A 16,665-nucleotide genomic window follows, 5' to 3' on the forward strand; every position below is an offset into this window, starting at 1 on the left:
ACTCTAAAAAGAAGTATGAACGTTGTTACAGATTGATGAATAAAAAATAAAAAATAAGTGTGAAATTGAGGAAAAGATTTTATTCTGTAAAACAAATTTTAATTTTTAGAGTTGAAAGTCAATTCATATGTGAAGACAATACCATGTAGTACAAAGTCTATAACACATGTATTTGACAGAAATAACAGCAAAAATAAAAAAGAAAAAGACTGTAAAATTATTTTTCTTTTACCCCAAAATACACAGAAAGATAACAACTTAATCATATGGCTTATAATAACCTGTTTTTCCCAAACAAAACCAGCTTCATTATCAGCTTCTCTGCTTCTTCATAGAAAAAACTCAGAATTTTTACTACTCAAACCTCAGAAACTCTAGTCTTAAAAATTAAAGAAAACCCGAAAAGGCGGTCGTTTTTTTACGAGTAATTACCTGAATATGCATTGTCTAAGATTGATCAATGCATTTGACAAAAAAGCTCCTGCTATGCTTAAGGAAGATGGAGAAAATGGTAAGGGAAGTATGGAAGGTACTGTAATCTTGAAGAACACAAAGAAAAGTCTGACTGATCGCATTTTTCGACGAAAGATTTATGTTCAGCTTGTTAGTGCTGTTCACAGTGATCCTGCTGGTAAATTCTGATTATCTTTTGTTACAGATTTTCTGTTACTGAGTTTTATTATGATTGTTTTTATATGTTCTGCATTTTTGTGTGTTTTAATTCTGTTGTTTTTTTGTGCTTGATTGTAAGATTAAGATGAAGCCAATAACCCAAAAAAAACAAATATTTATGATGATTTGTAGACAAATTAAACAGTATAGTTGAAGTTTGTTTTTATTCATGCTTTTGAAATTGTAATTTCTGCAATAAAGTCTGATTTTACTGATGCATTTGTAATGGGTACTGCCTGAATTAGCTAACCTGGGAAATTTGTGACACAGACCTTCAATTGTATCGAAAACTGGCTTAATTTTTTCAATGATAAACTAATTGATGTGAGGCTCAATTATGACCTGGATTGAAATAAATGACTTATTACTCGAATATGACTTGAACCGAATGAACCCAAATGGAACCTAATCTGAACGACTCGTTTTCCACCTTCAGGAATGGAGAATCTGTACTAGAAGTTAAGGCCTTGTCAGAATAATGAGAGAAACCATAATCACATACATATACTCTACTTGTAGAAATTGATTTTCTTGTCACATTAGCTCTGATACCATGGTAGAGAACCAATTCAACTAAAAACTTAAGCTAATGGTTAGGATTGGTTTTATATACTCTGTCAATATCTGTGTTTCTGTTGTATAACATGAAAGTTGTTTTGTTTTACAGCAAATGATTTGAAAGGTAAATTAGGAAAACGAGCATATTTAAAAGAAAAGATAAAAAAACCCTCTGGGTTGGCTGCTGATGAGTCTGCATTCAGAGTTAAATTTGATTTGGATGACGAGGTTGCTGTTCCTGGGGCATTGATAGTAAGAAATGAGCATCACAGTGAGTTTTATCTAAGGACTATTACCTTGGAAGGCGCTCCTGGTCATGGAAAGATCCATTTTCTTTGTAATTCTTGGGTTTATCCAACTCATCGTTACCAGAAAGATCGAATATTCTTCAGCAATAAGGTTATTTCCTAGAGTAGTCTAGCTGTTTTTGTTCTCAAAAGTGTAGGGAAGCATTTTAAAGATAAATAATTTTGACAGTTCTGTTTTTTATGTGTATGATGAGCAGACATACTTGCCTCATCAAACTCCTGAGCCATTAAGAAAGTATCGCGAAGAAGAGCTACAGATTTTGAGAGGAGAAGGAAAGGAAAATGATATGCTCCATGAGTGGGATCGTGTTTATGACTATGCATACTACAATGATCTAGGAGAGCCAGACAAAGGAAAAGAATATGCCCGGCCTATATATGGAGGATCTGCTGAGTATCCTTATCCACGTAGAGGACGAACAAGCCGCCCTCCAACAAAGACAGGTAACCAGCTTTTTGTCTATGTATAGCTGATTGCAGCAAAAGAGCTACTTTAAAGAGCACATTAGTGTTTGAGACTACTAATTTTTGAATTGGCTACATTGTTTTCAGATCCTAATATTGAGAGTAGGCTGCCTCTAATCAGGGGAAAAGATGTCTATATCCCAAGAGATGAAAAGTTTGGGCATATTAAGTTGTCTGATTTCTTGGCTGATACAGTCAAGTCTATAACTCACGGCGTTGTTGGCTTGGTGGATGCGGTGCTTGACAAAACTCCGAAGGAGTTTGACACTTTTCAAGATGTGTTAGACATGTATGAAGGAGGAATTAAGTTGCCAGATAGTCCATTTGTGGAAAAAATTAGGGAAAATCTACCAAGTGAATTTCTGAAAACGCTTGTTCGGAATGATGGTGCACATTTTCTGAAATATCCAATGCCTGATATAATAAAAGGTACATTTTATTTAAGATGAAGCACACAAGTATATTCAATATGGGAGAATTTCTCTATAATGCTAGATTGGAAGTGTAAGTTTAATGCTTTTCTGATGTCTTGAACTTTTTGATACAGAGGATAAAACAGCTTGGAGGACTGATGAAGAATTTGTCAGGGAGATGCTTGCTGGTATAAATCCTGTTGTCATTCGCCGGTTAGAGGTATTCAGCCCTGCTTTTTTGCTCAATCAATGATTGCACCATAGTCGGGAAGATTTTGCTTCTGAGACTGTTCGGCACACACCGAAATTTCATTTATTTTCTCTTTACAGTGATTATTATTTCCTGCAGGAGTTTCCTCCAGTTAGTAAGCTAGATGCTAAACGTTATGGAAACCAGAACAGCTCAATTACCAAAGAGAGCATTGAAGAGAATCTAGATGGGTTAACTGTGGAAGAGGTAATATGTTTAACAGTTTACTAGTAACAATTGTATAATCTGGATGATATTGGATGACATCTTCATGGAAATTTTAATTCCTAAACGCTTTTTTCATTCATCAACCAGGCAATCCAGAGTAATAGGCTATACATATTGGATCACCATGACACAGTAATGCCATTCTTAATGAAAATCAATACAGAAACTCCCTCAAAGGTCTATGCCACTAGAACACTTCTCTTTTTGAAAGATGATGGAACTTTGAAGCCATTGGTAATCGAATTAAGTCAACCACAATCAAAAGGGGATCAGATAATTGGTGCTGTTAGTGAATTATATAAGCCATCCGAGGATGAAATAGAAGCCAACCTTTGGTTATTGGCCAAGACTTATGTAGCTGTTACTGACTCGGCTTATCATCAACTCATCAGCCACTGGTATTATAACTGTCAGACAAATAAAAATCTTTATTCAGCTTATAGTAGTTGTGTTCACAGCTTTGATTTCAGAAGTGTTTTTCCACAGGCTAAACACTCATGCAGTGATAGAGCCATTTATAATTGCAACGAATAGACAGTTGAGTATGCTTCACCCAGTTAACAAACTTCTGCATCCTCACTTCCGTGATACAATGCCTGTTAATACAATAGCGCGACAGATTGCTCTTAATGCTGATGGGTTGTTTGAGGCAGCAGTTTTTCCCCGAAAGTATGTTGTGCAGTGGACATCCGCACTGTATAAAGACTGGGTTTTCACTGAGCAAGCCCTTCCTAAAGACCTTATCAAGAGGTATGTTACTTGATTTATCACCATTCACCATAGTGAGGTATTTGTAATTTAAATCTTTTTTATAACTCAGGATACCAGAATCTTGCAAAGAAACTATAACACAGATGTATAACTACCGAATCAACATATTGCACAGAGTAATTTCACAAAATCATTACTCGCTTCAGCTAAGTTTTTTAGGCACCTATTTTAGTTATTTGCATATATGTTAGTCCCTCCACAAGTGAACAATTATAATATTACATTGTCTCAACTCCTTATAATCGAAGAAAGGACATAGCTCTACTCACATACTCTCTATATATAACTGTTAGACCATTCTCAGATTCTCCTCATTGATCAATGCAAGTTAGTGGATTTTGGGAAATTGATATCAAACCATTACTATATTAAGAAACGAAACAAAAACAGTAGTAGAAATTATGGTGTTACGAAAACAATCAACTTGCAGTATGTGTATGTTAAACTTGGAACACAGGACTTCATATTTCAAAGATATGATTAGTGAGCCTATAAGAACCAATTCTCCTGGAAGCATAAGCTACTGTTCTGGTGTCCTTATGACAAGCTAATGTGATTGTTATACTAACATATTTAGTACCTCACTGCCTTTTTCACAGAGGTATGGCAGTCAAGGACCCGGAAAGCTCTCATGGGTACAGGCTATTCATAGAGGACTACCCATATGCTGTTGATGGGCTAGAAATTTGGTCTGCAATTGAGCATTGGGTGAAAGAATATTGCTCATTTTACTACAAATCTGATGACATGATTGCTAATGATCCTGAACTACAAGATTGGTGGAAAGAAATCCGGGAAAAGGGCCATGGTGACAAGAAAGACGAGGAGTGGTGGCCAGAAATGAAGACATTAGATGTACTGATAGAAACCTGCACAACCATTATATGGGTGGCTTCTGCACTCCATGCAGTAGTTAACTTCGGACAATACCCTTATGGTGGATACATGCCTAACCGGCCTACTATAAGCCGGAAATTCATGCCACAACCAAATACTCCTGAGTTTGAAGAACTAAAGACTAATCCAGATGGTGTTTTCTTCAAGACAGTATTAAGCCAAGTCCGAACATTGGCAGCTATATCAGTAATAGAGCTTATATCAGGGCATTCTGCAGATGAGGTGTATCTTGGACAGCGAGAGCCTGGATGGACTTCTGACTCTCAACCATTAGAAGCACTTGAAAGATTTAGCAAGACACTAGTGGAGATTGAAAACAGGATCCTAGAACGAAACAATGATCGAAAACTGAAGAATCGAGTTGGTCCAGCTAAGTTGCCCTTCACATTGCTGTGTCCTTCAAGTGGAGTTGGGATCACTGGCAGGGGAATTCCTAACAGTGTCTCAATTTGAAGCTGTTTTGACTAGCTTTATAGCACATTGAAGAATAATAGCAAATAAACATGAAACTGTAAGATTGTGAATTTATAATTTTCTATAGAATAAGATGTTTGGAGTAGTTTAGGAGGCATGATCATGAGCAATTGTCATTAGAGGCATGAGGTTGTACATACATTATGAAAAGTTGAGAAATTAGTAAGTAAATGTTTACTATAAGGTATCATAATACACCATATTGTAAGAAATTAACAAATTTATTTTTCCCGACATATCTTATTTGAATTTATTTTCATTGAAAATAAGGTGAACTAAACAAATGCTTAACCTAAGTATTCCGTATTTTAAAAAAAATTATTTAAAAAGTCGGAGCTCAGTGTTGGAACTTTCTTTGTCCCACATCACATGGACACTTAACATCTGCTTAGGGTACACTAAGCAAAATGCTTAATAAATGAATTAGAGACATAATATCGATGCTAATGTGAATTCACAGTTTCACACGGTCACACCTATCATCTATTCCTTACATTCTAAATAATTGCAAATTTTTTTTATGTAATTTAAAATCAGTTACAAGTTAAAACACTATTATTAATCTGACTAATGAGATTTTATAGTCCCTTATTTAATTGCACCAAGATAAATTAATAATTAGCTTGTGATTTTATCTTAAAAAGTCCTTTTCAAAATACTAAATAAATAAATACAGTGGACTAGTTGAGTACTAAACAAAGTGAGGAAGCTACTTTTTCGAAGCTGCTGACTTTTCTCCTCTTACTAATTAGCCATCAAATTGCGTCTTGGCTTGCACATGACATAATTTGCACATATCCCTAGAAATTAGTACTAAATTAATCATTATGTACACTCTTCAAATAAGGAAAGAAAAATCATAATACTTGAGTAGCAATTTAAAAAAACAATTACTTTTTTATTTTTTTTACAGTAGAAAAATATTAATAAAATATAGTCAAACAACATTTACATGTAATTCCTAAGAAAATAAGAATTCCACTATAAGTACACACCTTCAAACTAAATACATCGCATATTTGATTAACAATCTCCTTAATAAAAAAAACTTCATCTGAAGCAATACAATCCATGAGCTAGCACTTATTCGACTTGAAATCCACTAATGTGTAATCGTTTGAGTGAAAATACTCATATGGTTTTCTGGATTCTTATAGAGATTATGAAACCCTAGATCTTTAAATTTCACCATACAAGCATAAAAAGAAAATAATACTTGAGTTGCAATTTAAGAATATGTTTCCTCTAAAACAAATTAATAATTTTAGTCATCATTTGGATTCATTTAACTAGCAATTTGACTTGCATGTTGCCTTGAGTTATTACGAAAAACAAATGACAATTGGTCAATTGTACATCAAATTCAATAGTAGAATTTATATTTTTGTTTTCGAAACAAAATACTTCCTCCGTTCTTATATTATTGCACCACTTGCCTTTTTAGGAAGTTTCATTAATATTGCACAATTTCCTCTTTAGGAAAAAAAAATTATTTGTGTTCACACTACAAATACCCAACATACCCTTGCCTTTTCACACTTACTTTTTAGTTTATCAATATGTTACATGGGTAATTTTGTATTTTTACCTCTCTCTCTTACTTTTTTCCACTACCAAAATATTTGTACCCACCCCTATGGTGCAATAATTAAAAAACGGAGGAAGTATAAATGAGTTGTATATTTGTTCTAAGCTCAAAATATATGATAATCGAGTTGTACTTGTGCATATTATAGTACCAAAGACTGTTGGAGAATTTTATAGTATTCAGTTGATTATATTTATGTTATGTTATGATATGTAAGTTTAAGTCATTTGAGGTGTTATTTCTTAGACAACATATGATTAAGGTAATAGTATACAACTAATCAAGAGAAAGAAAGTGGTTGATTCATCACTAATCATGTTGTGGTTGATTCATCACTAATTATGTTGGAACTGCTACATAAGATTTCGGTTTCGATATCTCTTGTTTTAGTATGGCATTTACTTAGCGCGTTATTTGTCTTAATGCATTGTTTAATGCATGTCTTAATACATGTCTTCATGCATTGTTTCGGTTTCATATCTCTTGATAACGTTTGGCAGTTAATACATCTATACTTAGTATTTTAAAACACAAACTACAAATTTTTCATATGACACATGACATCACAAGTCACTCATTACCCCATGTCACATTTCACCTCCCTTTATGTTTTTAAGTAAGTCTTTATGCATTCTACAACTTACAAATTCAAGTATGAAAATGAAGTGTTTTATTTCCACCATAATAAAATAAAGTTCAATTAATTAATACACATTACATAAACATATGAATTACAATAAAAATTGTCTTTTCATCTCATAGAATTTAAATATAATTTAAACTAATATGTCATTTCATATCCCATAATCTTCATGTATATATATATATATATCTAACTAAATTCCTTCATCTTCTTTCACAGTTCTACTCTCACTCTTTTTTTTTTCTTTTTACATATGAAAATAATTAACCCAAGTAACAACTCGTGCATTGAACGGGCCAAAAAGCTAGTTGTTACTTAATACATGCGTTATTGTTTGATAAAAATGCCGGTTGAGGACTTAATGCATTGTTTCACATACTACTTATCTTATACGGAGTACTTTCTATCTTATCACTTTGGCAGAGACAACTTAAATATGAGACTACTCATATGATGAAGGTATAGAGATGAATATAATTTATATCTTATTGCCAAATCACTTTGGCAAAGACAACTTAATAATCACTATATAAAATTTTATATTGATAGTTTAATTTATACAACAATGAGACAACTAATTTGAATAATAGAGTATGAAATTATATCCTAATTTTTTTTTGCATGGTAAACATTGAAAAAGACACATGCTATTCAAATAATCAAACAAAAAGTAGGTAGTAACTTAAAATCATTTACTAATTAGAATTTAGAAGTCAACTTAAATTCCATAGACTAACTTAAAATTATTTGAAAAAAAAAGGAATCAAATTATTTTTATTGAAACTTGAAATTTGTTTATTTGATCACAACCAAAGCGTCCAAAAACACATGCTACTATAAAACCAGTGAATTAGTGACATTAAACAACCACAATAAATCCAGAATCACACTTTCTAAAGATCATCATTACTTACTTCATTAGTGCTTAATAATCATGATTAAGCTACTCAAATGTGAGATTAGCAACACTAATCTCCTAACCCCACTTACCAATCACCACTCAAAATCAAACCCTTCTTCTTCAACTTTCTCTCTCCTCCAAAGTAGAAATCTGAGTGCTTTTCCAAATCATAATCAGTCAAAGATCTTCTTCAGTTTGAAATCTAAAGAAAAAGCAAAAGGGTCTTACTATAGTGTGGTGAAGAACACCTTAGATAATCGTGCACCTGCAAAAGTGATTGTTGAAGGAATTGTTGTATTGAAGAAGAAGACTCTTTCTGCTTTTAAAGAAGATTTGAAATCTAAGTTTGTTCATAGTGATGATGTTTTGATTAATGGGAAGGTTTCATTTCAGCTTGTTAGTGCTGTTCATACTGATCCTGGTAATTTTCTGTAATCTTTTGTTCTATTTTTCTTTGATTATAAACCCATTTTTTGTGTTTTTATGATACCCATTATTCTGATTTTATTTGATTGTGATTTTATTGTTGTTTTATGATATACTGTAATGAGAATGACTCATTAATCCCGGTATTGATTGAATCTAGTGTGTGTCCTGGGCGATGCCTCATGTTTTTACACGTCTAGGAGATGCCAGTAGGATCACTATTTCGAATATTATATTGTAGTGTTTACACGTACAGGAGATATGGGTCCAATGGTCCCATAATTTTTAAGGAAATAATCTCTTTTTGGACCTTTTTGTTTTTTTTTCTTTGATTAGAGACAAATTAATCTGTGAATAACTTTATTTGGACAATGATTGTTTGTTGTTTTATGATAAAAATCCACTAATCAGAGATTGATTGAAATTGTTCTGAAGTTGATTTTTGGTTGAAGTTGACTTACATGATTATATCTGAGTTGATTGGATATCAGGTTGTTGAGTGATATTTCCCAGCAATGTATTAATCCACAATCAATTTCGGGTAATAAATGAGTTACAGGGTATTCAGATTAAGTTGATTTAGATCAGGTCATATTCGGATAATGAGTTTTTTTAGTTGGTTTGAATTAATTTGGGGATAAGAATTAATTGGTGCTCTTGGCCTTGTTAAGCTTTAGGTCACCCATCCACTATAAGTGTATGATTTTAACCACACTTTTCGGGATTAAGTTATGAGATAGGACAATTTCTGTTCTGGATTCAAAAACCGGGTTACCTGTTATTGTTTTAGTTTCCATTTGGGTTGGTTGGGTGATTTCATTGTAATAACCAGACCTGGGTCAAATATGTGAGGGTGATCGCGATAAATGGCCCTAAGTATAGTGTTACCTTCCATAATATCCTTAAATTATTAATCATGAATCAAGAACATGATCTAGAGTAATTCATTTTCTGAGGAGAATTCAGACTAAAAGTAAACATTGACAGTTACTTCTAATGATGACAGAGGCAAATCAGGCAATGATCTTTTTAAGTGTAAGATGCTTCTAGTGATTATTATATTTGTTTAGTGCTTTAGCCATATTAATAGTAAATCTGTTCAAATTTTCAGCCAATAACTACAAAGGGATACTTGGAAAACTATCATATTTGGAAAAAGAGATCAAAACAATTACTGATTTGGCTGATAACGAGTTGGCCTTCAGAGTTAGATTTGATTGGGATGAGGACATTGATCTTCCGGGAGCAATAATAGTAAGAAATGATCATGACAGGGAATTTTACCTAAGAACCATTACTTTGAAAGACATTCCACGCCATGGCTCAATCCATTTTGTTTGCAACTCTTGGATTTATCCTGCTAAATACTATCAAAAAGACCGCCTTTTTTTCACCAACAAGGTTATCTCTCATAATTACCTAGCTATTTTTTGTTGAAGCATTTGCAACAATTATGTTATTTGTTATCCTTAATCTTTTCTATGTTTATCATGTGTAGACATACCTCCCTCACCAAACTCCTGCACCACTATGCAAATATCGTGAGGAAGAGCTAAAAATATTGAGAGGAGAAGGAAAAGATCCAAATGAAATGCTCCAGGAGTGGGATCGTGTTTATGATTATGCATACTACAATGATCTAGGAAAACCAGATAAAGGTAAGAAATATGTTCGCCCAGTATTTGGAGGGTCTGCTGAATATCCTTATCCATGTAGAGGACGAACAAGCCGCCCCCCAACAAAGAAAGGTTAGCATTACATCACTTTTAGCTTAATGGGAAATTCTTACCCCAATATAGAATTGAAATTGTCTACATTATTGCCCTTAGTGGTTCTGTATTCACCAAAAAAGTATGAGAAATCTTCAAGCTTCCCCTGCTTGTCTTCATTTCTAAACATCATCATCAAAGGACTTAAAAAGGCACATTACTGCTAGGCAACTATCCCATACTATTGATTGTTAATTTGCCTTCATTTTATTTGTAGATCCTCATACCGAGACCAGGTTGCCACTAGCCAAGGCCAAAGACGTATATGTTCCAAGAGATGAAAAGTTTGGGCACCTTAAGTTGTCTGATTTCATGGGTGATACTGTCAAGTCTATATCTCAGGGCATTTTTGGTGCGCTGGATGCAATATTTGATTGGACGCCTGCAAAGTTTCACAATTTCAAAGAAGTGCATGAATTGTATGAAGGAGCAATCAAGCTTCAAGATAACTCATTATTTGACAAAATTAGGAATTGGGTCCCAACCGCATTTCTAAAAGCACTCTTTCGGAGTGATGGTGCAGATTTTCTGAATTACCCAAAACCTGATATTATAAAGGGTAAACATTAGCTTAGACAATTAGCACCAATTTCATAGTGCTGTAAATTTTGTCCTTGGAGACTTGCAAATGGTATAATTTTTTTGCATTTTTGTTTCTTATAATTTTTGGCACAGAGGACGAGTCAGCATGGAGAACTGATGAAGAATTCACCAGACAGATGTTAGCTGGCATAAATCCTTTTGTCATTCGTCGTTTAGAGGTAACATGACTACATTTCTTCTTTCAATATCATAGAACATGCATGAACTAGTGAAGGCAGATGCTTCTTTAATCTAGAGAGAGCCACTCTGTAGTCTTCTAAATTGGAGCTTAAGACTTATTGTAAAAGTTACATGTACCAAGGTGAACATATTTTAACAATACTTTTCCGTCAATGTAGGAGTTTCCGCCAGTTAGTAGGCTAGATCCCGTAGCATTTGGAAACCAGAACAGCTCAATCACCAAAGAATGCATACAAGGGAACCTAGATGGGTTAAGTGTTGAAGAGGTAAAATGCTCTTGGACAGTGCTCAACGTACAGCACAAATTTGAATCGGATATGTTTATTATATGACTTCTTGGGTTTCTTTCTCTTCCTGTTTTGGTCTTTTATTACCTCAACCAGGCAATGCAGAGGAACAAGCTATTCATACTAGATCACCATGACATAGTAATGCCATTCTTGAGGCAAATCAACGCAGAAACAAAATCAAAGGTCTATGCAACCCGCACAATACTCTTCTTAAAAGAAGACGGAACTTTGAAGCCATTGGTAATTGAATTAAGCCTTCCACATGAAAATGGGGACAAATTTGGTGCTGTTAGCGAATTACATGCACCAGCAAATGATGGGATTAAAGCCTCCCTTTGGCAGTTAGCCAAAGCCTATGTTGCTGTTAATGATTCTGCATACCACCAACTTATCAGCCACTGGTACTAGCTACACTAATCTTCACCTCATACTAACTGCATCTTTTGGCAATGATGTTGGAATGATGTTCATTTATTGTCTTTTGGTAGGTTACACACCCATGCAGTGATGGAACCATTCATAATCGCATCAAATCGACAATTGAGTATGCTACACCCAATTTACAAACTTTTGCATCCTCATTTTCGTGATACAATGCCTGTCAATACAGTAGCACGTCAGATAGCTCTTAATGCTAATGGATTGTTTGAGCAAGCTGTCTTTCCTCGAAAGTATGTCGTGCACTGGACATCCTCACTGTACAAGAAGTGGGCACTCACCGAGCAAGCACTTCCGAGAGACCTTATTAACAGGTATGCATGATCCAAGGAGATAATGAGGTATTTATGATTTACAATTTTATTAAATATTGAGAAAATGATATCCTGCACAATTAAAAGAATAAAAGTTACTACAGCAAATTGCCTCATGAGGTTACATATGGCTATTATTGTCATCTCAATTTATGAAGCTGTGTATAGATAACCTAGAGCAGAAGTGATTGTAATCCAAGTTTCCTTCACTCCTTGTTGCAAAAATGCGAAGTATAGTGCAGGTTACAAAATTTGATCATAGGATTGTTAAATTTAATTTACCTACTCAAACAACCTCGTGAAAGATTTTAATTGTCTGAAGAATTATACAGTTGTGGATGTCCAATCAAAACTTTAGTATTCTGTAAATCTGTATTATTTCTTTCTTTTCAGAGGAATGGCTGTTAAGGATTCTCAAGGATACAAGCTACTTATAGAAGATTACCCATATGCTGTTGATGGGCTACAAATTTGGGGTGCAATCGAGACTTGGGTCAAAGAGTATTGCTTATTTTACTACAAAACTGATAAAATGGTTGCTAATGACCCCGAACTACAATCCTGGTGGAAAGAAATCCGGGAAATAGGCCATGGTGACAAAAAGGATGAGAAGTGGTGGCCGGAAATGAAGACATTTGATGAATTAACAGAAACTTGTACAACTATTATATGGGTGGCTTCAGCTCTCCATGCAGTAGTCAATTTTGGACAATACCCTTACTCAGGGCACATGCCTAACCGTCCAACTATCAGCCGAAGGTTCATGCCTAAAACAAAAAAGGAACTTAAAGAACTTGAGAAAAATCCTGATGGCGTTTTCTTGAAGACAGTAACTAGCCAACTCCGAACATTAGCTTGTCTTTCTGTTATAGAGCTTATTTCCAGGCATTCTGAAGATGAGGTGTATCTCGGAGAAAGAGAGCCTGGATGGACTTCTGACGCTCCACCATTAGAAGCATTTAAAAGATTTAGTAAGAAACTAGAAGAGATAGAAAAAGAGATTCTAGACAGGAACAAAGATCCTGAACTGAAGAATAGGGTTGGTCCGGCTAAGTTGCCCTTCACATTACTGTGCCCTTCAAGTGGAGTAGGGATCACCGGCAGGGGAATTCCTAACAGTGTCTCTATTTGAAGCTCTGCTGACTAACTATGAAGCAGTAAGCATAGATTTGTAAGTTTATAAATTTACTTTTTTTTGTACTGGAAAATAAGATGCTAGGAGTGGCCTAGGACATTCTAGGAAGCATGATTATGAATCAGGTCATTAAAGAAATGAAGTTGTAAATAAATGCAAAATTTTAAACATTAGCAAGTAAAGATTATATTGTAAGGTTCTCTCAGGAGTCAGGACCATGTTGTTAGAATATATACTACTGATTTTGGGAATAATTCTGAATACAAATTCACAAATTTTTCTACTTTCACTTTGTTCTTGGGTGTTTAACCGTGGAAAAGTAAACAAAAAGTGAGTCGTTTACACTAATTTCCACAGTTTGGTTCGTAAAATCCATAATCTGTTTAATCTTTTTATTTGATACATGATATTTAGTGTAAGTAAATGAGTTTTCTTTCATATTAAATAATGAAAGTTGTTCTTTCTTGTAGACCTGAGTAATTAAGTGTCCTTACCTGAGTACATAAAAATGGCTAGTGAACTTAAGCATTGAAATTGCATTGCGCTGATGCAAACATTTCTGAAAACCTGAAAACCAGATCTTTAGGTAATGGTAACATTGGTAAGGTGATTATTGAAGGTATTGTAATGAATGTAATCTTGAAGAAGAACACTATCTCTGCCTCTTCAAAGATCGTTTGACATCGTCCACTCTTCGTTGTGATGATGTGCTGGTAGGAAAAAAGGTTTCAGCTTGTCAATGTTGCTCATGCTGATCCTGCATCCTGGTATGCTCTTCCTATCAATCTAAAAAACTTTTAGTATATAACAGTTCTTGCTTTAGTGTACTGTCTAATATTTGAAGCCTTGTGTACTCTGAATAATCTAGACTTATAACCGTAAATTTAGCGAATTGCACCGAGAACAGTTACACAACGCTATAACTTGGCTAAGGGTCTGTTCTCTTCAGATTATTTTCAGTTTAGCTCTAATAAATTCAGTTCAATTCTTAATTTCCTTCTCTAATAAAATATTCAGTTCAGTTCAGTCAATTAGAACATGCCCTAAGTTAGTTGTAATTTTGTTCAAGATGTTGTGAAAAACGAATTAAAGTGTAATGCAAGTTTCCTAAATTCTCCTATGAGCATAAACTGTTGAATGGGTGTTATTCAATCCAAACTTTTGATTCATATTAGAATTCTGATTTATAAGTATCCCAAGTTTATGTTTTAGTAATAATTTCTTATTATTAATATGTAGAAAAAGCCTGCTTGCCAGTTTTATTTAGCCCGTTTAAATTAACTAACAAATTAAATTTGATAGCGACAATTCTTGATTATTAGTCATCTATAATTGTATAAAAACTCAAAGAGACAACATGTTATTGCCATTTGTCACTGCTCCTTCATATGAATTGGCACCACATGAACCCTGTGTGCATTTGTACCTAATTCTCTCATAGAATGTAAATCCTAAATAATTGCACATTAATAAGACTTTAATCATACACTAATTGGTGTTGATTCCTTGGATGCTAATTTTCTAAATTCAATATTAGTAAAACAATTATACAAGGATTTTTTTTTTTACTTTTACCATAAAAAAAAAATCACGAAATTGTTTTTTACTACCAAAATTTAAAAAATTTTATTTTACCACCAAAAAAAATTTAAAAAATTGTTTTTTATCACCTACCGTCAAGAAAGCCCTTAAATTTAACGGTTAAATTTTTTTTTTCGATTTTCATGCGCAAAACATGTTGTTCATAGGTTTAGAGGGGCATTTTGGCTCTTTTGGTCCAATTTGAAGTTAGAATTTTTGGTAGTAATTTTGGCTCTTTGGGTCCAATTTGATGAAGATTTCATTCAAATCAAATTTTGTAATTTTGCACAAATTCAAATGGTATTAATTTTCATCATGATAACACCTTCAAATATTTAAAACGTTGATGAAGATTTCATTCAAAACAAATATTTGACATTTTTTTTCTCTTTGAAGTTGCATATAGCTTGAAATCCTTAGTCTAATACTCGTATAATTAATTCTATACTTGTAACATTTGGATACGGAGTGAGTATGTTCCATATTTTACCAACCCTACTACGCCTATAACTCGTGATACGTATTCAAACCGTATTATATTGATAATAATCGATCCATACTATTCAATCTAGCATCACATCACATGGTTGGACTTGGCAAAGTTGCCATCAATCAAATTATAGTTGTCATCAATAAATTCAGAAATTCGTCAATGCTCGACAACCTACCAAATTAATGATACTGTTGTAGAAATTGCTTCAAATTCTAAACTCTAAATTATTATGTTATCTTACAAGCAATGTTATAATGAAATTGGTATATAGCGTTATACTTCATCCGTTCTATTAATATTGCAACAAGAAGGAAATTACGCATTTTAAAGCACATTTTATATGCTAAATATCTATAATTGTGTAAGAGTAAAAATTATAAAAAGTTGATATTGTGAAAATATTTTATGAGACGAATCCAACAAGATTCCACATGCCTATATTTTGCTTAACGTAATAACGTATAAATCATATTATATGGTCAAACAAGAGTGATGAATAGTGCAAAAAGTTCATTATTGCAATATTAATAGAACGGAAGAAGTATATAATGGTGAAGATGACATAATAATATGTATCCTATTAAATCTTACCAATTAATTCAATGGACCCTTAAATTAGTGAAAGACCATATCTTAATTGTTAGCTGACTTAAGTCTAGTGAAAAAAGCTTCGTGGTTTTTTCTAAACCTTTCATTTGACAAATAATATGGAGATAAACGTTTTTCAGTGGATTGAATGATTTGATAGGCTAATTATGGTATGGTATTGATTGAATGAATGTCAAATGTACACTTCTCTTTTCAAGATGGTGGTGTTTTGTTGGAGCTTTGGAGGGCTACTAGCTGATTGAAACTAGCTGATTAGATAATCAAAAGAAAGAGAAAGTGAACAAAATGTGAATGAAACTAGCTGATTAGATAATTAAAGTCATTCTAATTTATGTACGCCTTTATTACGAAAATTAACAAATGAACCATAATAGGATTCATTTCAAGATGGTGAGCAAAATGTGAACAATGAACTAGATTAGATAATTAAAGTCACCCGATCGAATTCATATGTCCTTACGTATTACGTCAAATATCATTGAAAGGGCAAAAAAGGAAAGAGATCCTTATCTTAAAAGAGTGACCTAAACATAATAAAACCATACCTTAAAAGGCAGATGATTCAACCCTCTACGGGAAGAAATAATCCCTCCATGAAAGGAAGTTACTATAAACACGCCATGCATAGTATTTAGGCATATGTTGCACCCTTTTTCGAA

The 16,665-nt window shown here is 33.5% G+C and overlaps 2 protein-coding genes across 2 annotated transcripts; both read left to right on the forward strand.

Annotated features, from left to right (window-relative positions):
* The first annotated feature begins 260 nt into the window (after positions 1-260).
* Positions 261-5,216, forward strand: LOC110708632 (probable linoleate 9S-lipoxygenase 5). Its single transcript, XM_021886809.1, has 9 exons — positions 261-631; positions 1,340-1,629; positions 1,736-1,982; positions 2,091-2,432; positions 2,551-2,636; positions 2,766-2,873; positions 2,982-3,292; positions 3,381-3,644; positions 4,265-5,216. The coding sequence occupies exons 1-9, from the start codon at positions 439-441 to the stop codon at positions 5,013-5,015; spliced, it is 2,592 nt and encodes an 863-aa protein (XP_021742501.1). The 5' UTR covers positions 261-438; the 3' UTR covers positions 5,016-5,216.
* Positions 5,217-8,009: 2,793 nt separating this feature from the next.
* Positions 8,010-13,612, forward strand: LOC110708633 (probable linoleate 9S-lipoxygenase 5). Its single transcript, XM_021886810.1, has 9 exons — positions 8,010-8,589; positions 9,706-9,995; positions 10,093-10,342; positions 10,581-10,922; positions 11,039-11,124; positions 11,305-11,412; positions 11,530-11,837; positions 11,925-12,188; positions 12,582-13,612. The coding sequence occupies exons 1-9, from the start codon at positions 8,202-8,204 to the stop codon at positions 13,318-13,320; spliced, it is 2,775 nt and encodes a 924-aa protein (XP_021742502.1). The 5' UTR covers positions 8,010-8,201; the 3' UTR covers positions 13,321-13,612.
* The last annotated feature ends 3,053 nt before the right edge of the window (positions 13,613-16,665 follow it).

The sequence above is a fragment of the Chenopodium quinoa genome, unplaced genomic scaffold, assembly GCF_001683475.1.
Source record: "Chenopodium quinoa cultivar QQ74 unplaced genomic scaffold, ASM168347v1, whole genome shotgun sequence".
In the NCBI taxonomy this organism is placed as follows: domain Eukaryota; kingdom Viridiplantae; phylum Streptophyta; class Magnoliopsida; order Caryophyllales; family Amaranthaceae; genus Chenopodium; species Chenopodium quinoa.